Source organism: Aythya ferina (genome assembly GCF_964211825.1).
Source record: "Aythya ferina genome assembly, chromosome: 15".
In the NCBI taxonomy this organism is placed as follows: Eukaryota; Metazoa; Chordata; class Aves; order Anseriformes; family Anatidae; genus Aythya; species Aythya ferina.
In genome coordinates, this window is record NC_140314.1 from 3,302,679 (window position 1) to 3,330,252 (window position 27,574).

Here is a 27,574-nt window from a genome sequence, read left to right on the forward strand (position 1 = left end):
TAGAAATGAAGGGTAAAAATGTTACTGTGCAGTATGAGTAAATGTTATCGAAGATTGGTCTTTACAATCGTTCAGGTATTGTACTAACCTTCCATTTTGTTTCTAGATTCTTGTTAGGTTCCCAGAGACATACTGCAAAGCTACATTATATGTAATGTAATAATATCTTAATAGAAAATCTAGCTAGGCATGCAAGCTGTTCCTTATGTTAATTTATATCATAAAAGAACAGCCAGTGAAAGCCAGAAGATATGTCCAGGAATTTAGCTCATCCTCTCAAAGAGGAATGTATGTTCCCTGCTCTGTCTGCCCCCTGTGAACTTACTTTGAGATGAAAACAGGCCACAATGGGTAATTTCTTCATAGTGAGTTGTTTGGTAGATTCCTGGTAGCTATGGCAACCACTACATTTGATTTTGGCACTGCTTCCTAGATGTTCTGGCCTTGTAAACCTGAATTAAAAAATAAAAAACAAAAGGATGCACAACATGATCAGACTATTTTCCACACATGCTGAAACTGCTTCTTTCACTTTTCCTTGTGACTCACTGACACCACAAGAGAAGTTGCTCATGGCTTTTATGTCATAATTCAGAAAAAAATATCATAGTGTAAAGTGCTCTGGTTCAGACATCCAAACTGAACATTTATCATTGCTCTACTTGGGCACATTGCACTGAAGTGCATAAGTAACTGAGAAAGAAGCTAAATGTTTCCTCACCTCCTGGAACTGGACATCTTATTTTCAGACAAAGACAGTTCATTTTCAAACCCCAGAACACTGATATGGAAATTATGAAGCGGTACAACAGATTTCTGTGCCCAGTTGCACACTAGTCTGCAGGACACTCTTCTTGCTTGTAGCCTTCTAGGGCTAGGGTCAAAAGCTCAGATGACATGGAGAGAGACTCTTGAGGTTTCGATGATATACAATCACACTGCCTGGCAGCAGGCAGTGTAAAATTTATTTTCTTTTTGCATCACATGGCAACTGGGTTTGACTGCTTATTGTTAAGCCTACTGTTGCTCTGAAACTTCTACATCTTTCTCATTTTGTCTTATGCAAAAATCTAAAGTATGTATGAAATGTTGTTTGTGGATAATGCCATGACAAAGCACCACTTACTCCCATTTCTCAATGCCACCTGTGGAAAACAGAATGAAGCCAAATTCTTTTTACCCCACCAAAATTGTATTTGTCTCAATTCATACCTTCGCAAGCAGTCTGTGAGAGTGGTGGTGCCTGATACATGGCTTTCCCCATTTACGACACTGCCATCACTCCCCGGACTCAGTGGCCAGAACGGGGTGGAAGAGCCTGGCAAATCCAAACTGATGTCCCAAAATGGGTCTATCGTTGTGGAAACGCCACTATGAAAAAGAAAGCAGTTTAATACATATTTAAAGGAAGTAAAATGAACAGATCTCTCATTTCAGAGTGCACACCAGATACTGTACTTTAAAGAACTATGGGATTTACATCGCCCCTAGAGGGCACTCAAAGATGACAAAAGAAATACAATTTGCTCCAGAGTGTCTTCCCACAACTGATTGTTTTTCTGCATATTTAAAAGCCATATGTTTTAGGTAATGTATTTGTTACAGTGAATGCAGAAATATGGTTGTTGAATACACTCTCCCACCTAGTGGAGTCCCGTGACTCCAAGTGAACCAGTTGGGCGTTGCTTGGAGATAGAGGTTCTGGTCATACTACCAGCTAACGTCTACAACGAGAGCAACGTGCAGTCCAGCTAGTTCAGTAGGCTGGTCCTCTGCTCAGACATGGAAGACAGTGCTTAAAAGTACTTAAAAAGAGAGCCAAATATTTCTGCTACGCAATACTGCAATGAATTAAGCATTGCAGTACTTATGAGAATCCCTTGCAACATTTGGAATTTGAGAGGCCAAAGAATAACTGCATCGAGAAGTACATGTTCTTGATCAGATTTCTGTGCAAGACAGCTGAATAGAAGTCATCAGCTAGACTATGGAGAAAGCTTCTCAAAATTTTATCTTGTACTGACTCAAATCCTTTTTCTTCTACCATTTACATATTAATGGAAACCTTAGTTTTGGGTTCTACTTTAGAAACATTTTCTGTTTGTGGTCATTATGCTTTTTTGTTGTTGAGTTCCCTCTTCCTCTAAAACTTGCGTCTTTGTCTCCAAGATTTCACTAAGCATACAATATTCTGCCTTTTTTCCATTTCCATTTGTGCAGATCTTGTGAATTTTCAAAACGAACTTGTTTTGTTAAAATTGCTTCGATGTTAATACAGTATCATTACACAACAAACTTTTTATTATGATATGATTCTGTGGCTCTACCAGGCAAAGAACATAATTTCGTATTTTTTCCTACAATGAATCTTCCGCAAATCTCTCCAGAAAATTGAGAATAAAACCAAATTCAAATAAAGAGAGCACAATGGTCCATCTATAGGACACCGTGGCTAATTATAAAGAATGCAAGACCAAAAATCCCCCCACAAGAGCTCTAACTTCTGAACTGTGGCAACACCAAACATCTTGAAAGAGAAGTCAGCTTGCTCCAGTACACAGTAGAACAACAAATACAATTTTTCTTACTCTTGTAAGACATACACTTGCTGGTACCTGAGATTACATAACATCAGTCTATTTCAAACCTCTCCTGATGATACACAAGGGTCGTAACTGAAGGAAAATACGATTACGTATCAGAACTTTCCTCAAATGCAGTGGCAATTGCATACTTCCAAAACCAATGAGATCTGGGAAGTCTTTTTCTCACAAACTTGGAAAATAACAACCTTCTTCACAGTAGTAAGAAGTTTACATTCATAAGCCTGTGATGCTTTCCAGAAAGCTTTTTTTTTTCTTTGGCATGACTTAATATATGATGGTTAACTAGTAATTGATTGTATTTAGCTCATCTTGTCCTTAAAACAGTTGTTGTCTTGCAGGAATTTATTTTATCCAAGAAAGAAAAGATTCACCACACTGTTGCACTAGAGAGTGGAGTTTCAAATCAGAGCACAGAATTAGAAACAAAGCACTTACTGGCAGACTTGACAGGTAACATCAGACTGCAGTCCGCCTGTGAAGATTTGGTCTATGATGCAGTTACAGTGGTTGGGGTTGTTGGCCTTCTTCCCATTATCATCACCTGGAGGAATGCAAACACAGACTGAGAAGTCAAAAATCTTCCTGGGGAATGGTGGTTTGTCTTGGACTGCCTCTCCGGTAACTCATTATAATGCACTCTCATAAGCATACTACACGTTCACATAGACAATTCAGACAATCCTGAAAATGCTGTGCAAAGAAAAACAAGGAGCTTCTAGCAAAATACAGAAGAGAATCAGAAGGTGACCAAATGCAATTAACTCAATCTATAGAGGTGAAGCTTTAGGCTGTAACGGCAGTCAACAAACCCCCTTTTCCAAGCCATAGCCCTGCCTCCCTCTGCAGAGATTTACTTTGTACTTTGTGGTATGAAGATCAGCCCCTAAGATGAAGGAGCTGCCAAGGTGGTTAATGAAAATAACTATTTAAACTTCACTAAGAGGGCCGCCGTGCAACATTTGTATCTACACAAATGGCCAGCACTTCACCACAGAAGCACTAATTTCTGCTTAGGCAGAGCATTCAATAGCACATTATTTTCCTAAATGAACACAGAGGAAAAACGTCAGCAAATACTACTTTTTAATTTTAACACGGCAAACTTCTGAGACTACAGCAAGGGGAGGAGCTTTGTTAAGACCCATAAAGCTCCAGCCTGCTGCGTGCAGCCTGTTCTTCCAGCATTTACTGCCAGTTCAAGTTTTCACCAGTGAAAAAATGGAAGATGTCCTTATCAGGAGTGGGAAGGTGAGTGCTGTGTCTTCCCCCAGCTTCTTCACAGAGACACGGCAACCCTCTGACTTCCCACGGGGCACGAAGAACACGTACCTATCTCATTATACACTGTCACTGCGGGTCTCAGGAGTGCAGCGATTCATTTTTAGGATTTGAGTGCCAAGATTAGGCCAAGTCAGCTTTCTGAGACTAACCAGAGCATTACATAAATAACCAAAACCTTCTGGGCACAGTTCTCAGCGTTGAAGCACACTCCTTCCACTCCCCATAGGTAAAATAGGAATGATATGCTTTTCCTTTGATTTCTGCCACTTATGCTTTACTTCCTTAGGTAGGATAGATGCAATTAGTTTTGCTTTGTAAACAGAGATGCACACACAAGGTATTTACAGCAGCGGCTAATTATTTTGTAAAGCACATTTTCAGGTTTCTTCCAATATCCTGTAAAATAAAAACTGCTAAGACAATTAAATTTGGACAGTTTTCCTGGTATATTTAACTTAGTAGTAAATATTTCACTTTCAGAAATTAAATACTACGGTGCTGACTCCTCAAATCACAGTTATTACTCTAAAATAATTATTTTCTAGTCAAGTGTGTCAAAAAACACCAAAACAAACTCAAAAACACAGGACCAAAACAAAAAAAACAACAACAATTTTCTCATAAGGTGCTCTTGCTGGAGTCTTCTTGCAGCAATATCAAGAAGGGATGAGATTTTTTCCAAAGCTTCAGAAGTTTGTAGAAGATGCTTTATAAAATGACAAAGGTTTCACCTGATACTGGACGTGGAAAAAAAGATAAAGGTGATACCTACTAAGCTGCAGTTGGCCACTTGAGTCTATTAGATCCTAAATACCTCAGAAAAGCTCTCAATTGCCTGCTTTAGAAATGTTTGAATTGCCAAGGAAAACATATTGTTTCCTTAAAATGTCTCTTGAACAAAATGCTCTAAAATAAGATTTCAAATACACGTGCTTTCAGTTGGGGGTTTTCAGACTCAAACACTTCTTGATCTGAACTACAGCTAAATCTTACTGAACTTGAGATCCTTAGATGGTCTATGACGATATGTTAAGCTAATAAATAGAACGTATGTATAGAGACTGTAGAAGACATTCTTCACCTTTACAAAAAGATCACATACAAGCTTTAAAAAAGTAATTTAAAAAAGTAATTCCTTTTTTTTTTTTAAAAAAAATCTTTCTTTGTAAAGCTCCCCTTTTTAAAGGAACAACACACAACTACATTCCTGTAGCCTCACCATTTGAGATCGATTCCCTCCCTCGACTTTGTTTTCAGGGGGCAGAAGCAGAGATAAAGCATCCTGAGACATTCACTGAACCACAGGTAACATCCCTGTTAGACACCTTTACCGGACAGCCATGTCTGACTAGAGGAGAGCACCGAAGCTCCCTTTTCAATTACACAAGTCAATCAGGATCAGTGACGAGAGGGTCTCAAAAGAATATCCTGCAAGCTTGTTCACAGCAAAACAGAAGGGCATTACCCACTCAACATTAGTTCCCATGACATTTGGTTGGAGAGGAGGGGAAAAAAAAGTAAGATTACCACCTACTCACACTTGTCAGTATGTAACAGATGCTGAGAGGAGGTATATTATGCAGCTGAGAACTGGAAGCTGCTAGGTTGCTGTGCTCGAGTTAAGGTTCTCTTCAACATTTCTATCTTACCAAGTAGGTTTCACTTTCATAGTTATATTTTTAAAGCTGTTCACAATTCCTACTAGGAAAACCAGCAGCTTATCGTAAGAAATTTGTGAGTACAAGACTTAAACTAAACTTGAAAATACATCGATATACACATTAACGTAATTATAAATGACAAAAAAAGAGTATAAGAGCTTGGACTCAAATTAAATGAAACTTACAGAGAAATTGCTACTGTGCCTGTGCAATAATGAAGCACATTAACTTTTGCTCAAATGTATACACATTTGATATACTTCTAAAGGTAAATCACAAGTATCAACAGTAAAAACAGATTATTTCAAAACCAAACTCCAACTTAAAGCTAATACTAAGTAGGTTTTGTCACCAACTTCCATCGTGTATTTTGCAATTGGATAATACTGGCTGAGTTTGGCATCAAAATACAGCATTACTTCAATTTTTCTAACTTGCTTTTCAAATCTTTGTGTATAAATGCACATCATAGCTACTGCTCTTTGCTGCTTAAGTGGTATTGCTCTTGCAATAAAAGGAAAAAAAAATAAACAGCCAGATTTCACTGGGCTGAATATTAACTTTTGAAGCACAGTCTTGCTCCCTGTAAGAAAGCAACAATTGTGGTCTGAGTTTCTCCCAGTTTGAGGATGCCCAAGACACGGTAAAACACAACATACTTGGATGACTGGAACCTCACTGTCACGGGAGTCTGCAAAATCAGAACTCTGAATTTCTTCCACAGCACTGGTAATTAGAACTGGCTCGTCATATTGAGCATTACTCTGGCAAAGAGGCCAATACCTGACTGTAGAGTAAGCTCTGAATCTCATTTCAAAGCTTTTGTGGGGAGGAGGACCACAAATGCCAGCAAACAACAATGTAGAACTTTAAGTACTATCAAACCAGCAAGAGACTGGAACAGCAAGCAATGCAGGTACAGTTGTAAAAGTCATTTTCAGTAGTAATGCTTAAAAAAATAATTCAGTATTAAAAAAAATAATCTTGTTTTTATTTGGAGTATGCTTTTAAGAACAGATCTTGTGCAGTTTGGTGAATGGTAGCACAAGGAGGAATTAATAGCTTAGCTCCCCCCCCATACTACTTTTCAGTTAATCCATCCTTCTCCAGCTGTTGGAATGAAAAATAGCAATGCATATGAACAACAGACTCAATTCCTTTTTATTCAGACACATTTTGTATCACTCCAGCAGCACAGAGAAGACCTGGTAAATGCTCAGAATATGCCCTGCCTTGATGCCACAGCTGAACACAACAGTGCTATCACAAGAAGAGCTATCACCCCTGGGACACGATTTACATGGTACCCCGAGCTTCCAAAATTTCTCAGAGGCCATTAAAATTTAGTACACATCCAACCAGTGTTTAACAAAAAAGAATAAAAGTTTTAAAGGGTGTGTGTACCTCTGCATATACCTTAAAGATAATTAGGGGCTTGCTGAAATCAGATCTGACATTCAGCAGGAGCTTTAAATGATCTTATGCAGAACCATTTCCAAAGGAAAAAAAAAAAAAGGATCCAGAAATAAGAAGTTCCTGTTTTGTTCACACACACTGCCTTAAAGCCATCTGAACAACCCTTCCCTAAAAAAGATCACCACACTCACTTTCCCCTTGAAAAAGAAAGGGTGGCAAAGCAAAAGTCAGACAAACACTCAAGCAAATCCGAAGATAAATAGAGCTTTTCTTCTGAATGTTTGGGCCAGTCCATACATGAGTCTTGGGGAAGCTTATTTCGTAAGATGCAGTATTACAAAAACTGATCTTTTAATGGACAACAAAATCTTCTGTTTTTCCTAATTCAGGCAACGACAGATATCAATAACGAGAATTCACAGCATTCTGACTTGCATTAGAACATTTCCTTTAAAGAGTAAATGGAATGGAAAAGGGATAAATGACTAAAGTTAGCCAAACAAGTATCACTGGGTATTTATATAGGTCTTAGCATAAGGCATACTTGCATTTATTTGCATCCCTAAATACTTGATAATCTTGAATCCAGAAGCTGGGGCTTTTGGACAAACTTTTCCCCATGATTATTTTTTTCTTGAATGCGTTTCAATGGCAGAACTCGATTACTGTGGCTTTCTTTTTTAATTCAGTAAAAACAAGTATTTAATGCTGGCTGGGGAGGCATTATTTGCTTATTGTAGCTTTAGGGCATTCTTATTAGTAGTAATAATATTTTTCATATGGATACTTTGCATGTGCGTATCTGTCTGTATACATAAGTATATAAGTGGGAAAACGTTCTCATTATAGAGCTAAATAACTAGTTCATTCCAGAAGTGGCTTATCTTGACCGTACTTGAAATTCTGGTTTATATGAACTGCTTTGGTTCCCACACAACTGCTCAACCACTTCTTTTCAACTACCTTGATGTGGCACAGATAATTTACCGTAGTTGATTAAAAGCCTCTCCATTTCTTCAGAAACTGTAGTTTAAAAACCTGGGTGCACAGATATCAAGGATTTAGCGGTAGCACCTTCCCACTGGTAGCGTTGTAACAGTTTAGTCATAGTCATGCAAAGAGCTCAAATTTAGGGAGACTCATTGAACAACTGAACTTCAGTCATCGCATTGAATGCGAGTGGTGCCCACAAGCCAAAAAAACTCAGTGCTAAAGATGCAAAAACCTAATTCAATCCAGCTGAAACCGCTATTCAGTTTGATAGTGAACAAAAAGTCAGTGTTTACAACTAGTTTGTGATACCCAAACAACTGTAAAATAACCCCCACGTATGCACATACCCTTCCCAACAACGTATGCTTGACATATCTTCTTTCACATTTTCAGTTTGGCCAGAGAAGCCAAATAGAACCAAGAGTAAAGAAACAGTTGGGAAAGCTCAATTTTGTTGGTAATTGCAGAAGATGCATAAGATAGTCTTCACTTAGAGCCAGAACACAAGAAAAAAAAAGTCTTTTCAGATTATCAGTTTCAAAACAGTGCAAGGACCTTTATTGTTGCAAGGCGGTTTTTTCTTCAATTCTGAGGAGAAAATACTCCTTCACTAAGTGATCATGAAGCATACAAGAAATGTGAGCATCATTTTATATCAGAGAAGATGAAAAAGCTTCAAGATTTGTTAGGTCAATGGTTCAGAAGTTTTACAGGAACCACAAAGTATTTCTGTTCGCAGCAGAGTTTTTTCAGTGTTAACACAAAGTAAGAAGGAGGTCAGTATTTTGATAGCAATTCAGCACTTCAACACTCGTTTCATTAAGGTTATTGAATTTCTGGTAGTGATTATCAACTGACAGATATTAATAACAACTAAAGAACTGTCCTACGTACTCTTTTCCTTGGAAATAGTCCTTTTGGAGAAGACTCTTTTGGAGGACACCTATTATGAATCTGAACAAGTACATCTGCTACCATGTAAGATTATCTCGAAGATAAAAGCAAGACTTCAAAATGTTTTAAGGAACAGCAGCAGCCTTCCCTTTGAAAGCCCTCTGATAAGACAGAAAGCTAACCTCTAAGTGCTTATTCTAAAAGCACTAGAGGAAATCTGAGTGCTTTAAAGCTTATTTTTAGTGACGAAGGATTTTTTTTTCCCCTAGTATCAACCCTACTCTATTTCCCTTACTTTCCCAGCGATTTTTACTATGCTTGTAAGTGAATCAAGCTGGATCAACCATTGGCAATTTGGAGAATTTTCAGTTTAGATTTAATTCAGTTAACAAACATTAAAATATGTAATTTCATATGGTATTACCAAATCCACTTATTTAAGCCTTAGATACTTCCTTCTTAGAAGGATGTCATTAACTGTTTTTTACTGTATTGTGCAATTATGCATTTTATATACAGAATAATAAAATATATCAAAAACAAATACTCTTTTTCTTATTCACATTTCTGTAAGCAATTGGGCAGCATAAAAACAGCGGAATACTATTTAAGCAAAACCACAGCCTCCTCTATATGTTATTTTCATCAGCGATGACACACTAAAGAGTTCCAACTACCTCAAGTATAAATAGAATTTAAATGGCAATTTAAAAGAAAAGACAGTGACTCACAACCAATAACAGAACAGGATGGTGATTCAAACCAATGTAAAGGCTTCTCTGTTTTTAACTCTAGGTAATTTTTGACAGTAGGAATAGTTTATTTAAGTCTTTTCCTTCAAGTCTACCAAATGTTTTTAAAGGAATTTGCTAAGACTGCTGTACTGGAAGACACACACTTCGTTCTACCTCCTTTTGATCCAATATTCCTTGTTGATTGAAGACTCAGCACAAGCCTTACCTTTGCAGTGTCTGTGTAGCACATCTAATGCAGCAATGAGGAACTCGTGTGCATCTTGTTGCTCGTACCCTGCTAAATGCCGTGCATGAGTCCATACCAGGTGCAATAACCTATATGGAATGTGAGGAGATCGGTGCCCAGAGTAAAACTGCTCAAAGCAAAGAAAAGGACATGACTGTTAACAAGTTACACAGCCTCAATGCATTTAATTATTAAAAAATTAATGAGTGCAATTAGTCAAATAAATTTAAACCATTTAACTCTGATGGCCTTAATAATGAGACACACAGACAGCCTTTTGTCACAGACTACCGAAGGAGTGATCCCAGAACTGAGCACCTCACTTTTCTCCCTGGAATTTCCTTTATTTTACAGTGGATTGGCATTAAAAAAGGGGGACAAACAACTCAAAACTTCCTTTCTGATACCACTGCCTTTTATTAAAATAGTCTGAAAAAAAAAAAAACAAAAACCTGTATTTGCAAGAGATCAGCAATTCTCTTCACAAATTACAGCCTTCAAAACTGGGGACAGACAGTGAGGATGAGAATATCAGATGTCAACCGCCATCCAGCCCCTGAACCAAGACCCAGTCCTATCTTACAGGAAAAATACAAGCAGGATAGCAGCCTCATGTAGGTGTTGGCCTTTCATTGTATACTGTGGCCCTGCAAGGCTTTGGGAGCAAATTTACTCAATATCTACCCCACTCCCCAAAGTCAGCTTCCTGTTACCACTCCTGCAGGGTCTCGCTGCCCGAAGTTCTGCTCCTGGACCAGCTCCTGCATCTGCTTCATAATCTGCCTTAGTCAAAATCTGTCGCATCAGCCACAGTAGCAACTGAAATTGCCCCAGCTGATTTTGCCAGAAGCATATTAGGGAGTGCACAGACAAATTATTCAGTCTGCAAAACTGTGATGATGTGAAACACCACTGGCGAATGGTAGCACGCAGCTGGGGAGACACAGTCTTCTATCAGCATGACAGAGCCTACAGAAATTTGTGGACTTTTTTGCTTTTTGGTTTTAAATAAAAAACAAACAGCCAGGTCCCACTTAAACAAAAAAAAAAAAAAAAAAAAAGAAAGAAAGAAAAAAAAAAAGGTAATGGTCTCTGCTTCCCTGGACTGAGGTTCAGCTCCTTCCACTCCCCTCTCCATTTCCATCCAAGTGCTACCACTGCAACTCCTTAATTCTCATCTTCTCGAGTCTCCCATCACCTGTTGCTTACTTCTGCCACTCAGTCTGGCATCCATAGTCTGAGGCTAAAGCTAACAAGCCCTTCTGGAGCAAGCTGACTTCTGTGTTTGTTCAAGAACTCCTGCACCGTGATACTGGTTCCAAAAGGAAGGCAGAGATGCTCGTGGTGCCCCTACAGGGAGCTGGGAAAGGCCCAGAAGAGTTTATTCACTTGGGCTTCAGGCTCCATCTGGATTTGGAATCACTGGTCTGCAGCCTGATAAGAACAGAATAACTGCAATGGCAAATTTCCCCATGGCAATGTACCAACACATATTGATCACACTGGTATTTAACTGAGAAAGTTTAAAATTAAAAAAAAAAAAGTATTTAAAGGGGCAATATTTTATTTTCGACAAGTGGAAATTCATAAAGCCTTTTGCCTTCTCTAACCTTTCAAAGAGATGCTTGCCAGTAAAGGGTGCCTGCAACACCACGATTGCATTTTGCCAAGATCCTATCAAATCGACGGCCATTTATTTTTAGTTCCTTTTCCCAAACACAGAAGACAGTAAGCAGCAAATACACATAACAAATATAAGACTAAAAAAACCACAACATTAGTGTGGAATTTCTCACTCTTACTGGAAAAGGGGGGGGCTTCCTTTCCCAGCCCCATGTTTTTCCCTGCAAAGGCTGAGCATTTCGTCTCAGTGCAAGCACAGGTCTGGTGCTACAAACCTCCCTGGATAAAACAGATTGTCTTTTGAGGGATGGGTAGGCAAAAGGTAGCACAATTTTCTCATCTAGTCCTCATGTCTGTCGGGATTTAGTGTATTTCCTTACAAAGAAATTTCTTTACTGCAAGCTCCAGTTTTTCCAAATAAGAAGATATACCTCTGCAGCCAAACACCACAAAATGCTTCTATAAATAAAAAGATCAATAGTTAACTCTGATGCCAACAAGAATGACACCAGGGGACTGGAGCAGTGGGATGGTAATTGAAATCTGCTGACGCAGCTGCTGCTCAACATAATTCAGGGAACTGCAGCAATAAAACTTCTCTGTTCTGTCACTCCTTACAATTAGTCCCAGAGCTCTCTGGTCATTTTAACCAACAGCACTCTCCGTAATTACTCCACTGCAGACGCTAGACCTGCCAGCAGATTTTTACATTCTCTAGTGCTTCATTAGGATTAGAAGAATCTAACAAGAAGCTTTATCACATTATTAGCTATTATCACACAAACTAGAAACACAACTAGTAAAAATGCAATTGAATATATGTAGAGGGGGTAGGGAAAGCTTCCCTGTTCTAATACATCAAAAATGAAACAAAAGGACCTGAGCATATTCAACACCAACATTTTAACTGGAATGTACAAAACACCCATCCCAGCCATGCTGTTTCCTTGTTGCTGGAAAAAAGACTATCAGAGCTGATCCAATCCATGAAAAGGAAAAAAAAAGGAGATGTAAAAAAAAAATCCATTTAAAGCCTTATTAATTCACTGTTATACAAACCTTTTCATTTAAGTGTGCAAATACAAACAAGGATGTCTTTGCAAGTCACCTTTAAAATACTTCAATGGCACATCTCTTCCCAGTTTAAAATAATCTTTGTTTTAAACTGTTTCCAATCCAGCAGTATTAGTTGCTTATTTTGAAGAGAACTAGTTCAAGCAATTTGAAAATGATTGGTAAGACGCTATTTAATTGCTGTTCAGGGACAAAACAGGATCCGAAGTCCCCATCCTTACATACAACCCAAGTAGCCGTAACTTCCCCATCCCACCCCACCCCCTTAAATACTACTTGGGGGATTTTAGGCTTTGTAGTTTGCACTATTGTTACCAAAAATTATATCAATACCAGTGAGGAAGGGTAAAAAAAAAACAACCAAGCATCTGTACTTTTTTCTCCTCCTCCTGCCAAAACCACATACAAGGTAGTTTCCCAATTACGTGAACAGATACATCTGATCTATCCTGCATACATATCAACTTAACATTCTCCTGGCTTCGTAATCAAATTCAGAGGCATAAATCCTGTCCCAGGCTCCAGTCCAATTTGAGAAGCTAAAAGCTCCTCTTGGAAATTGGTTCTCAATTAAGACCTAAACGTACAGAAAATTTACAATGGATACAGGGATGGGTAACACGTATCTCTCAGAATACGAGAACACCTACTAGAGGTTTTCCAACAAAAAAGTAATGCTTCAAGGAATCTGAAAAACAGCTGTGCTTGCAGGCATATGTAATATTTTCTGTACTTACTTCAGAGTCAAGATTTTACTACATAGGCACAAAATCTGCATTTTCCCTTACAACGTGCACTGCCTATGTTAAGGGTCACGGTTACTTTTTCGCCTTTGTACGTTTGTTGTAACTTATTTTATGCATAAGCTATTTCAATACTGTACCATCTTGAGTTACCAAAGCCATAAATCTTCTCATTCTTTTTCCTTCTTGTCCTCACTTCTCAATTCTCCACATAGTTGCACTGCGCACGTTGATAGGCTTGTGAGGATGAGTAATGATGGGAATAAAAAAGGCTTTGTTCTTTACGTTTCTGAGTGGATGCACTGCATTCTACTATATTCTCAGGTATTCTTGCTATTCCGGTCACAGAGTGCAGATCCACTAATCTTAACATACCGAATGGTTATTCTGTAAAAGGACTTCCATAAACCTTGGGACGTGGACCATCTCGGAATTAATTTTTATTGGCAAAACAAAACTAAAGCACCGATACCAGTAGGTAAGAGCAGTGCACAAACCCTTTCAGCCAAAAGGCTCAATGAACGGTTTGTGTTCTGTCGTTCCTCCATCCAGTTTCACCACTATCTGTTATTCCCAAACCCTTTTCATTCCCTTTCTCATGCACTGTAATTCATGTCATGATTCTATTGAGAAATAGGTTTCAAGTAGCACAAATGAGAATGCTAATTGATGCAGTTAGGTATTTTCTAAAACAAATGGAGATTCAATGCTTGGCATATTTGCAAGAAAAGCTATTAGGCAAGAACTCCGTTCGGAGAACCATCTGACACTCATTACTCACCACCAACCTACTTCAAGGTAGAAGAACTTTGCGCCTCCCTATTTATCAAAGAGAAGACACCGACACAACCTACATAACTAAGTGACCTTCAACAACAACAACAGACCCTCCTATTCTGTTTAAAAAGCAAAAGAGCAAAAATATGCTTATTGATATATAGTAAGTTTTGCTTAATGTTCACAACAGTCTTTTTCTCCCCAGGAATTCTTACTCTGTGCATTCACTGGATCCCCCGGCATTCCTTTTGCCTAAGATCACACCTTCAGAAAAAAGGGTGGAGGGGAGATGAAATTAACCCTTGCCCTGATCATCTGTCACTGGGCAAGATGCCTTGGGATAACTGCATCAGTTAATTCCAGTGGGAAAGCTCCATAAAAACAAGCTAGAACCTGACCCAAAGTTTCTCTAGTAATTCAATTAGGAAGGAATTCTTGAGAACCAGAGCACTGCAGTCTCCACTGGTTAGCTGTCCTTCGTTCAGATCTCTTCTCTGCAGAGATGGCATAGGAACATTCGCCAAAACTATTGCATAGAGCTGAGACATGAAAGATAACCACTCCAGAACTGCAAGATCCTGGTCATATTTCTGAACATAAAAAAAATTAAACTGACTGGGAAACAGAATTTTACAATGAGTGCTCAGAGAGCTATAAACATAACGTAGTAATTACCGTTTGCGTGTTGAAATATATGAAGTTCGATGCGACGCTACCCTTTTGCTTGTGGAGGACTAAGCTCTAGTTTTACTTTAAAGCGGTTGAGTCACTTTTGGTTGTCCTCCCACAGCTCTTAGCTGCAATACTTCAACATGAAATAAGGACACAGACTACCGTACTGCTATCTTCACAGTCTAAAATCAGAGGTGGCTCTTCCCTCATTTACATACCCTCAACTTGCCGGGCATTAATTATTAGAACTTCATTCAAGTGTAGGCATGAATTTTGATTGGGGAAATGAAGGCTGAGATTCCCAAAGTTGTGTGCGAAATTAAACTTGATTACAGTTGAATTTAATGAGAACACTGCATATAAACCCCATTATGGATAACAGCCCCATTCTTCACGACATGCTTGTGTGTAGTCTAGCAATAGGAATCCTAGGCCATCAACAGAGCTCCACATATAGAAAAGGAAATATAAATAATTGCCTGAGAAGTCTTGATCTTTCCTGCAGCCCCTCCACCTGTAATGCAAAATTCATTTCCTCATTTCCCAAAGGTGTGTTTTGTTTTTGCGTTTTAAAATACAAGTGTATAAGCAAAATGTGGTGACATTGATCAAAATGAGACTTTATACTACAACCTGATGAAAGATTTTAACAGCAGCTATTTTTCTTTTTCAAATAAGCAAATAGTAGTGGGTTTTTTTTGTTTGTTTTGTTTTTTAACAATCTACAGAAACTAGTATTTCTACACCATAACTGAATTTTTATCTAGGCAGAGTAATATTTTCCCATTAACAGCACATCTGGTATGAATAATTCTCAGCTGCAACCTATTGGTATGTCTGTCTCTTGTTTTTACCTTTACTTCTGACAGACTTGAGAATAATTGAAAAATATATCCAAAATAAGTACTGTAATATGCAAGTAATGACTGATACGTAGCATGAAAAGTTGCAAAGTGACACAAGTACTGAGCACTATTAGAAAAAAACTTTGTACTGGAAAGGCTAAGGGGGAACTTTATCTTTCACATAAGTTTAATTCACCTGCAATGACCTGCTCAGTGGTAGTCTCCAGCTACCTTAAATGCTCTGTAAGAGCATATATTATGGCCCTATATTTTTTTTTTCGTTTGCTTACCATGAATGCATATCAGTCACTGAGGGAAAGGCAAAGGACTATGTGTGCACGCACATGTTTTTTAAAAAAGACTCTTTTTAAAACCAGAAGCTCATGTCTAGCCATGTAGTCCTTACATTACTCATGTGGAATTAAGATAGTAAAGCTCTTCTACTATTTACTAATGAAAAGAATGCGCCCGTCATATCCACCACAGATTAGACCTAGGGAAAGGCACATCACAAAGCTATTCACCTGGGGGAGAAAGTGAAAGAACAGGAGCTCCTCTATGCAAGGTACAAACTGTACCAACACATTCAATTGTTTACATTCTCCTAGCTATTAACGTATTTCCACCTAAGAGATGGTAACAAAGATGTTTTCCCTTTGGAAAGCACTGAATCAAGATCCGTAAAATATTTATACAAACCTACCTAATCCAGTGCCTAAAACCACAAGGCTGTGTATCGCTTTATTCTTATTCCCATTATAACCTGAAGAGCCTGTGACACATTTTCAAGTTAAAACTTGCACCTTTAATTAATGCACACATTCAGCTTTAAGACTAAGGACTGCAGGTCAGTCTCAGAAGAGCAGGCAGGACTGTAATTGTGCCCAATAGCACCTTTTCCTAAACAAGGATGACTTATGTGTAGGACTTAAAGGCCAATAATTTCATTTTCAGCAGTCAGGTATTTTTGGGAGTGGGATCTTAGTCTGTGTTTTACCACCTTGAGGAGAAACAGAATTTGCATCCCCTTTCTATTTGCAAATAGAACACAATTCCTTTCGGAATACAAAATACTCAACATCTGTGGAAAGGTGATGTTATCGTGGCAAACAGCACTCACCTCCTGAAAAAGCGTAGACATTTCACAGACCAGACATGAGCTGGGGCTTTGCATTTCACATTTGTGCCTGTCGGAGAGGAAGAAATCTCGCAGCAGTGGAGTGTGGGTAAGTGCCTGGACAATACAGTTCATAAAACATGTGTTCCCAAGATTGATTAGCCCTCGTAGACCTATAAAGACAGAAGGGGGAGGGGACACATAAGTATTATCAAGTTAAAAAAAAAAAAAAAAAAGTACATTTAACTTATTTGCATTTTTATACAGTCTGCACAACAATGCCACAGATTTACTAAGTATGTGTAGCTCCAAACTTTACGCTGTTTTATTAGGTAGGCTACTGGTTTTGATGTACTTGAGTCACAAGCTGTCACAAGCTCTCACAAATACACTACAGTTTATTGGTTTTTGTTTAAAATTCTTAGCAGAATGTAAAACTCAAAGTACAGCAACACCAACAGAGTTATTTTTGAAGGGGCTGTTTTGCCACAGCTCACCAAAACACGCCCCCTCCCCAAGCTGATACCAAATGGCAATGACAACAACTGATAAATCACTATGGTATGGTACCAATATATTAAAATCAATCAGTAAGTTTTCAGATTGCTTAAAAGGCTTTCCCTCATGCAGGTCACAAAGCCAAAATAAGGGTTTTATACTGTTAAATTGCAACAAACATCTTCCTAAGACAGGCAGCAAAGGGAACAGCCTCAACATGAGCAAAACAAAAAGTCAGGCTGTGATGTCCAATACAGACTTAGCGCATCCTTCTTTTTGCACAGAACCTGAGATCTGAGCAAAACGACCTTAAAGGAAAACTCTGAACAATGCTAGCTAAAACAAGCGAGTGGAACTAAGTTAAACATTAATCTACAGTACACATCACGAAATTTAACTTGGCATAAGAGGATTCATCACACCTTAAGTCAAACGTTCAGTAATGCCCAGAGACGATTTCTTGTGCTTGGAAACCAAGATGCTTAAAGGAAAGCTCTTTTGTTGCACAACAGAAGAGAGGTTAGGAGTGGGGAAAGCTTTTCAGTCATTTGCAAAGTCTAAGTGAGAAGAAAAACATGCTCAAATCCTTGAGTACTCTTCCAAAATGTTAACATACTACCACCATACAGGAGTGCTAAACGAGAAGATCATCAGGTGGACAAGAATGCTTATTTTTTAATCAAAAGCTTACTTTGAAACAAGAAAAAAATGCACTGATACATGTACACAATTCTGATATTCATTTCAATTTAACTCAGTCCTCTTCTGAAATATAAATGGGATTACTACGCAAACTGTGAATGAAAAAATGGATTACTTGATAGAGAACAAAGAATATCCTCGCGATTCCACGAAAAAAAAAGCATCAGCTGGCAATGCCGTGGTAATTAAAAATGGTGCAGTTCCCTTGCAGTACACCAGATAGTGCTCAAAGGGCTCTTTAGCATCCTTCAGCAGGAGGAGGTGTGGTCCAGTTGCTATGTTACCGGAGAGAAACGGCACTACATCAGCTTGAGCTGCACACTGAGCTGTAGGCGATGGACACAGAGCCCTCTGAAATTTTCTTTCCGTACCTAGTGAAACACAGTCCTCCTTCCAACAGCTTCCTGTCGCTTCTGTTTACTCAAAGTACAGGACAAAGTTTCTCATTTATACGGTAACAACTTCTACTGGGCAGAAAGCTTATTGCAATAATTCCCTTTATTTTCATGCTGGGAGTCCAAACGAAATGTGTGCACAACATTAGCAAAGTGTTAAATCGTTAATTTGTTGTAGCAGCCTGAAATACGGTGCGAGGCTTCGACTTTTTACACAGTCCTAGTTGAATCCCCAGCCTACACATCGCTGCAAACATTATCACAACAGAAAGGTGGTCACGCTGTGCAAGTGGAGAAATGTTTGGTCGGTATCTCCTGCCTGCCTCTCCCCTGTGTTCTCTATTTAAAACTTACTGCTTTTTATTTAAATCAGTCGGTGCCAACAGAAGCTTGGGAGGCTCCCTGGACATGCCCCCAAGATGCACGGGGGCATTTTGAGCAGAAAAATCCCTCCCTATTTCTCCCTGGAAAACTTGGTCCCTCTGTTCAGCAGCAGAACTCAAAGTCAGCGTGCACAGCGCAGACGACTAGTGGAAAATCAGTAGGTACATCGGGAGACTCACCCTAGCACTTCTCAGTATCTAATTGAGCAATCACAAGTAAAAGCAAACACATAAAGGCAGCTTTTTGGAATCATTTATTAAACATCATTTATTACATGCCTGTGGCTGGACCTTGTTTCCCTGTGACCACAAGAAGAATCAATCTTCCTCAAAGTTTCCACCAGACTAGTTACAGAGGCGTCAAACTCGGCAGCAGGCTCTCTTGGTTAACTCTTTACTTGCTTGGTCTTTGGTGTCACGTTTTCTGTGGGTATAGAGTGCTTCTCAGCTGTGACTTCACGTGAATGAACCGACAACAAATTAACCTGCAAAACAGACAAGGCTGAAACGTGAATACCTCTAACCCCTATAAAAATAAGAAAATGGTGAATGTAGCAGAAGACAAGAACTTACTTGACTGGAAAGGGAAAAAGGTAAAGGAGCATATATGACTCTTATCCTCGAGGGAACAATGACTGCAGCTGCTATACTGCCTCTTAGACTGACATCTGAAATGAAACAGGTACATGGCACTGAACTAATGCTAAGCTACTGCGTAACTAATTGCAGCATCTTGGAAAACATCAAAATTTAATCTATGTAAACTGAAGAGCTGGCAAAACTCAGATCCACAAATTCTCTTGCATGCAACTTTTATGGAAAAAAATAAATGTTGTTGGAGAGTAGCAGCTAAAAAATACAGCCTATGCAGCACTCTGGTCAACACAATATTGAGAATGTAGAAGAGTTGTGCCTGCCACACCCTCTCCATTAATAGAGCCTGGCAATATTTAACTGGAATAGTCAGCGTTGCAACATGAGGGTCATAAATTAGCAGAAAAATAAAGCGCTAAAACCTCAAATGCAAGAGTCCACCACTCTTGCTACTATCAAAGCAGTGGTCTCCACTGGACGTACTTGCACAGAGGGTGGTCTTGTTTTCTAAGGATTGCCAACAGGACCCAACTTCTCGTTATAAGGCTGTGGTATTTCTGCTGTTCTTTGTAATGGTATCTTTATTTCTGTTCTTAGTGAAATGAGCAAGAGCAACCAGTGAGATCTCTAATATATTCTAAACATAGACGTATGCTCTTGTAGTAATTGTATTTCATATAAAAGCACTACTTTTCTTCTTGACCTTACTGATAAAAATATAAATATTGTAAGTAAATTAATATTGCTGCCAAGACAAAATTATCATGTATGGTAGAAACATAAAGAAAATACTCTTTAATCATCATGCATGGGATATGACCACTATTCTCATTCTGTCACATGCTGAACAGGCAGGGTGTAAACAAAGAAGAAATCTACTTCCACAATGCCTTGAGCACAGATAATCCCACCTGGGAATTTCCTTTTATATTTGGTCTCAAAGCTGGACTCTAAGTATCAGGCTTACCTTTGTCAGCTTCGGTTCTTCAGTCTTCTTCCAGTAACGGGTATTGGTTTTTTTTCGAATGCTCAATGTAATAGATCTGCAACGCTGGGCAAACATGCTTGTTGTGATGCAGGAAGATCTAGAACACTGGTTCTGCAAGTCCACCCACGCAGGCGAGATGAAAAAACCAAAACAAGATAAGGAAATTCCACTTCTCTGTGAAATGCAACCGTATAGCTATTACGGGGCGGGGGGGACTGGGGGAAATGGAAAGGAGAAGACCACACATGAATATAAAAGACAGAAAAAAACAATCAGGTGCTTAACTTGCCCTCCTGGAAGGAGCTCACTTTGTCTCAAAAACTAGGCTTGGTGCTGGAATAGAAAGAGCAGACAAACCAGTCTGAACAAATATTACCATGCAGAGACCTGTGATTTATTTGAATGAACCTTCTGGAAGTAAAACCGTAGGTCAGTATGTAACACAGCTTTGGGAGACAAAAATCAGGAAACCATTCAGATTTGCTAAAGCACAACCAGCTTGAGATCCTTTATAGATTCAGCACGGGCCGGCAACACCTTAGAGCAATTTTCTGGTCCCCAACCCTCCCAGTTCCCCATCTGGTGCCGGTGGTTCCCCGAAGCTTCATCAGACAGCATCAGAAGTCAGTGCAAGTTGAGGAAGTGCTCGCTAAAATATTTAAAGAAAGTGAGTTCAGCATAACCCTTGGAAATACACGATGCAGCACAGCAATGACGATTTTTAGAGCATTTTTTTTTTTCATCTTATGTTCATACAACAAGAACTGCCACATCCTTATAGTGCATCTTTCTGAAAACGGATCTCGAGGGAGAACTGTCCTACTTTTTAGTACCTAAAGCAAAAAAAAAATAAAAAATAAATACATTTCCCAGCTCTCAGGTTTCAGGTGAAGGCCAGGCCATACATTTCCAGAACATCTCCGTTACAAACATTGGTCCTAACCAGGCCAGCACACTACTGGGCCATTTGCATGCCAGACACAGCACAGCTTCTGCTGATAGGGTTGGTAATAACAATGATTCTCAAAAGATAATCCCTTTTGAAAGAAAAAAAAAATCTACACATTTAAGGGAGTAGCAGTATGCAAATACACGAAACTACAAGCCTACACAGGAAAAAGCACGATGTTCTGTGCCACTAGTCATCACGTGAGTAATCAAAAAACCCATGCCGTTTTGGATAATTTATTCTGCCCTGCTTCAGGTGAAGCATCCTTTCTCAGTGGCTGCACAAGACCCACATCAACTGCAGGAGTGGGAACAGTCAAGTTAGAGGAGTTTTGTTCAAGTGTTTTATAAACTTACTGATGACATTAATTTATTTCAAAAACAGTTCAACAAAAAACTATTGCCACAATTTAAAGGAAAAAGATTTCAACCACATGATCTTAGAAACAAAGTTAACAAGTCAATTTATTTTTAATAACCTCCAGTAAACACACAGTGTTCGAAATGCTGTAAACAAAACTGCAGAGAAAAGTAAGGGGGTTGAGCAGAAGCTGAGTTTCCAAAGAGGCATAAATCGCATTCTTTAAATTCAAACAGTTTTATAGATTTGTTTCAGAGTTTTTAAGGGCAGGATTTCTTTTCCTATTTTCGTTCTTAACTGATACAAGGAAACAGTTTGACCACATTAACTTTATAATTTAATAGGGAATTTTTGACATCAAAATCTATTTCGAAATTCACTTGAGTTCTGCCAATCCTATCTTATACTACTTCTACTATTTTTACAAGAGCATGAACTTATTCTTTTAATGATAGATTGAAGTATTTAGGTATTATGCCACCTTCACATTCTAAAAACATATCAAACAGAAACCATGTTGTTTGGGGAAGGACAGTGGAGAGGATGTTTATTTTGTCTCCCCCTCCCCAAAGATACCACTCATAATAAAATTTAACTGCCATACAATAAAAGAAATCTTCTTTACTCAGCAGAAAGAGAGAAATAGCATACAGTATTCCTCTTTGCATATATTTCAGCACCAGTAGATGAAGACTATTTAAGATAGATGGATCAATCACCCAACCCCGACAGCACTCAGTTCCGCTGTACAGTAAGTGCAATCCATCCTCATTGTTAATCTCTTTACCCTATTAATATAACTTTACCCAGAGGCAAAGGGTTGGTCAGTTCATTTAGAGGAATTAACCAAATACAACTTGTTCCAGAGCTGAGCAGCTGACAACTCAAAACAAACAAACAAAAACAGCACCAGGAAATATATCCTGTGTATTGAGTGCAAGCGGTGACCTTAACAAGATGCTCTGCAGTTTAATGGTGTTTTTTTTTTTCTGTTTTGCTCTTGTTTTCTGTTGTTTTGCTTTTGTCTGGTTTTGTTTTCTAAGGTAGTCATTCCTGGCCAAAAGCGGTTTTGCTTTTAGAAAGAGTTGCTTCGCCACCTTTCAGATAACCAAATGGTTCACAAAGAAGAAGAAAAACAACGCATGTGAGCAACATGTCAGCTCCTACTTTCCACTTCTGCTGTCTTTAAGAAAAATCTCACCATTGAGTGCTAAGACTTAAAAGCAGCATTTAAATGCATGCTCAAGCACTTTGTTCAGGTTCACATGACAACCTGAAGCCTTTTGTTGATAATTTCTGGCACATTCGTGTGCAACTGGGCAGTGCAGTAGCGACATCAGCATTCATGCAGACCTTCCCAATTCATCCTTTTTACATTTTTCCCCGTTAAAATATCCAAAAAATATTAACAGTTACTGATAGGTTGCCACATACCTATATTAAATTGTCTGGAACATCCACAGCAATGTTTGCAGCATCTGTCCTATGCTCAGCAGTAGAAATGAACAGATTTTCAAGCATGTCTTTGTGAATTGATATAGTTCATGAGGCTTATCCGTGCCACAAGATGAAAACAACAGCAATAGTTCTGCATGGGCACGATTAAGTAGTCCAAGTAAAGGCGGTTACATTCTCTAGGTAGGCAGACTGAGCATCTCCACGGTGCATTCCCCAGTACTTCTTGGAAGGTTCTTCACCTTGGGCACAGCAAACATGGTCACACTGTTCACTGACCCAAGCTGACACCGTAAATGCTCATGCTACGCTAGGCCTAAGCTGAATTTGGCTGGAGTTAGTGTGGATCCAGCTACCAATAATGTTTGTTTGTTTGTTTTTTCCAGTATTTAGTTTGTCCCTGCCCCTCCTAATTGATGGGGAATTGATTGCATTCAGTATTTTTATTCAACAGCTTCAATAGCATCACATAACATAAGGGCAAAGCCATATCAAAATAGTGCAAATGTAGTAGGGAGACAAAACAATAATCCAAAAGGAAATTGGTATATTGGAGAAACCATCTGAAAGCAATTCAATAAAAATGTGGAGTAGGAAACAAGAAAAATTAAATGCAAAAGAAGAAAATAAGGGGGCATTTGAGGGGGCAATAAGGGGGCATGCAGTTGAGTTGCTACCTACGGTAGCAACTCAACTTAAACGATGCAATACTGCACTGAAGAAAAAAGGAAAAAAAAGGTATTTTTAAACTTAATCTTATGACAAGGTCTGAGAGGTAATTATTCTGCCCCGGTGACAGCAGAGCCTCAGCTGGATGACGTCTGGAACTGAGCACGCGTTTTAAGACATCTATGCAAACTGAGGAAAAGGCAAGAACATGAGTGAAAATTTGCATGAAATTAATACATGAGACTTGAGAAATAACTGAAGAACCCACTGGTTGACTTAGTTAATTAAAAAAAGAGATAGTGCTGATAAAGGAACAGACAGGCTGACAATTTTCAAATACGTTAAAGGCAACTGCAAAGAGTACTGTAATTAACTCTTGTGGCCTACCCAAGCTATAATAATAAGAAAAGACTGAGCTGACAAGAAGTTTAATTAGATATTAAAAATAATTGTCTCACAGTTAGAAAACATTGCAACAAGGGAGTTGGGGACTCCCTGCTGCTGGAGCTACTCCAAAAGCAGCTCTGTGAACCATCAGGAACGGCCTCGTACACTTGACCTGGACTTGGAAAAGGTGTGCAGTGCCCCCTCCACGTTTTCATTCAGCGACTGTTCACACAGCCAGGTTAATATTACAGTATGATACAAAATACAGCAGCCACCTTTGACAAGGAGGGGAGGCTGAGGGCATTTTCACATGACAATGAAACCAATCTAACAGCTAACCGGTGCCAAAAGGGATCCTCCTCTTGTACCTGCTCGACTCCGTGGTGAATGGTCTACCTTGCTAGCATGGAAAAAAAAAAACACATCAGTCTCACCTTGAGGCAGTGAAACCCATCATGTGCAAACAGTGATGAATCTTTGACCCCTTTAATCAGGTTCAAACAGCTCAGCAGAGGTCAGGGCAAAAGGCCAGGGCCAGAATGAGGAATGGACCCAGGATCTGTCAGTCTGTTTCACAGCCAGCCCTCCAGCTCTTCCATCTCCTCAGCTGCAACAAAAATCCATGCAGGCAACTGCCTAAAGCCAACAACTGAGCAGCAAAACAGCTGTAGCCCTAATGCCTGTGTTCCTATTCCTACCTCACTGCTCTGGAAACAAAATTAACTGCCCTGCTGCCAAGAAAGGATGGGATGGAGAACAGGTAACCACCGCTTCTAATCCATGGTCACTAACTATATTCAATGTCATTTTTAGACTACACAGATGTTCTGCATATGAGCTTTTGCGGCTCAGTATATCATTCATTCACTTTAGTAATGCAAGAAAAAGGTCAGAGGATAATACAAAGGGATCAGTCAGCACCAGGATCTGGTATTTCAGTTCATTTCCTTTGTTTCATACCTGCTAGCATTGGTCAAGAAAAAATGAAGTTTGCAGCTATCAGCAATACTATAAATCAGATCTGGAGGAGCTCTGCTGTGTCCCTGTACCGTGCTGTACCTTCAAATAAAAGCAATGCCTTAACACTTTTAACAAAACCAGATAGAGTAAAGGCTCAGCATAGGAGATATAGTCTGTAGTTATTTGAATATAAAATAAATATTAATGATATGGAAATAAACACGCTCAAATGGAGATGCGATTTGAGAAAGGTTTCCCCCAATTTCATCAGATTTAGGAGGAAAATGCACATCTCTAACCAAGGAAGGCTTTACTAGAGACTCCTTTTCAGAACATCAGATTGGCCTTTCCACACATGCAGCTCTGACACATGTTGGTGGAAGAACCTATGGAAAAATCACATCCTTGGAGCAAACCCATCAAGCAACTTACCACGAGTACAATCAAACAAAAAAGCACAGCATTTCAGACTATGATTGCACAGAAATTGAAGCAAAAACTTCAAACCAATGATTCCACAGCACACAGAACAGAAGGTCCTCTCTGTACTAATGACGTGCACATCTTAGAACCAACACCTAAAGTGATGATGCCAAAACACAGAATATTCCACAATCCAGGCGAGTTTCCATTCTTCACCACCAGGCATGCTGCCTATGATTTCACTGCCCTGTAGATATTTTGTGATTCCAGTGGTACGCAGGCACTTTGTACCTTGATTCTCTGGAATAATACCGATCAATTGTGTTATGCTGAATTTCTGTAAGTCCCTGGTTTATGGAACTTTCTACAAAGCAAGGGATCCCTTTTGGCAGTGTGGTAAGCCAGGCTGTGAGGTTACAGCCAGTCACTTCGCAGGGACTGTGTACTTGGGTTAAGATCAGGCACACAGACAAGAGCACAATTCGGGAGCACCCAACATCCTTTAAGTTCTCATCCTTCTGATTTGATGGTAACTTGCCCATGTGTACGTACCCTCTGCCTGGTAAAATGAGTCAGCATTCCTAAAATATCTGGCAATATAAACAAACAAACCTCTTAAGGTTAATTTTTCATATAAACTGTGTAAATAGAGAAGTTGTTTAAAGCAAGACAGAGGACTGCAAATGTTTTTGTTCCTCTGTGGATTTAAATTAAGAAGCATGCTTCCAAAACAGAATAAAGTGAATGCTTTTGACCAAACAGCTGAATAGTACATCAGATCTTCCACTACAATCACACAAAGCACAGCTGTAGATCTTGAGAAGTCACCTGGTCGTTCCCTCTACTTCAAGGCAGAATTATCACTGCCTGTATTACTCCCAACAAATGCTTTTCAGAATTGTTCTTCAAACTCTCCAGTGATGAGATCCTGCAGTAACCCCGGATGCACTTGTTTTCTGAAGTGTTCCAGTGTCATCTTAATAAAGTAACACAGTTTAAAAACTGCTACAGCATTAATATGGCAGATGCACATACAGTGTGAAATCTATAGATATGCTCCTATACTATTAGAGCTCTGGAACAGTAATAGATTTAGTCATACTTCAACAAGTTTACAAAAGCTCCTAAAATGTGGAAAGGGACAACTTGTCCAAGTTATGAGAGTCTCACAGATTTTCTCCACTAGAAATTTCTGTGCACCTGAGTGGGTATGGCCTGAGCCATTTTATCTCTCCATACGGTTCCAGATAACAGCTAGACAGAAGCCTTTTGTGGGCCAGATCCAAACAATGTGTCCGCATGTTAATCACAATTAGAGTAAAAAAGGAACAGATCAGAATACAAGTGAAAATACTTCCTTTTAGAGTAAATCTTTTGCTATCTTGGAGCTACAGAGCTTAACAACAATTCTGAGACAGCCACACAGTTTCCTGATGAGCAAAGGCTGTGACAAGTCTACAAGGGTTGAGCTTTCATCTAGGCAGGATGAAAAGTATTCCAGGAACAATTTCTGCTGACTAGAATGTGAAGTTGCAGTGTTGTTCCCAGTAAAGCAATGGCTGCCTTGTATTGTAAATGTGAAAAATAACCTGAACTAGAAAAAGTCAGGCAAAGGCCTTTTCATAAACTGAAGTAAAATAGTTAAATCCATCCCTAAAAGCAGGCCTTCTCCCCCACCCCCCAAGAATAAGGAAAACGACACTTTTTATACCTGCAATATATTATCTTCAGCATTTTTACTGACCATCTGCATCACAAAATTATTTTTATCTCAGGTGTCAAGAAACTAATGCATCGTGTTCTAAAAAAAAGAAAAAAGGAAAGCAGCTATACAGCATGTAATCACCCATGGAAATCATTCCTATCTAGTTGAATCTTTCATCTGAAACAATGAAGACTGAAAAAGACATTAAGTTCTGAAACAGAACTTGCACCAAACTTCTCTGAATTCTTATCTTGGCATATCAAGACCCACTGAAGATATTTTGTCTGTTATGCTTCAACCTGATCCAATCTTTGTCAGGATCTCTTAGCAGGGAGTGAAGCACATTAGGGAGTGCACACACACAATCTGGATCTCAAACTGACAGAACACGCAATAGAAGAAATTGTCTTTCATAGATGGCAC

The 27,574-nt window shown here is 39.1% G+C and overlaps 1 protein-coding gene across 2 annotated transcripts in view; it reads right to left on the bottom strand.

Annotated features, from left to right (window-relative positions):
* Positions 1 to 27,574, bottom strand: part of USP22 (ubiquitin specific peptidase 22) — a 98,365-nt gene that overhangs the window by 8,806 nt on the left and 61,985 nt on the right. For both annotated transcript variants that reach the window (XM_084536306.1, XM_084536305.1), the window contains 5 exons: positions 16,687 to 16,856; positions 9,812 to 9,959; positions 3,042 to 3,147; positions 1,213 to 1,371; positions 326 to 452 (listed from right to left, as the gene is read on the bottom strand). In XM_084536306.1, the coding sequence (XP_084392432.1) occupies positions 326 to 452; positions 1,213 to 1,371; positions 3,042 to 3,147; positions 9,812 to 9,959; positions 16,687 to 16,856 (710 nt within the window). The remainder of the gene's footprint in view (positions 1 to 325; positions 453 to 1,212; positions 1,372 to 3,041; positions 3,148 to 9,811; positions 9,960 to 16,686; positions 16,857 to 27,574) is intronic.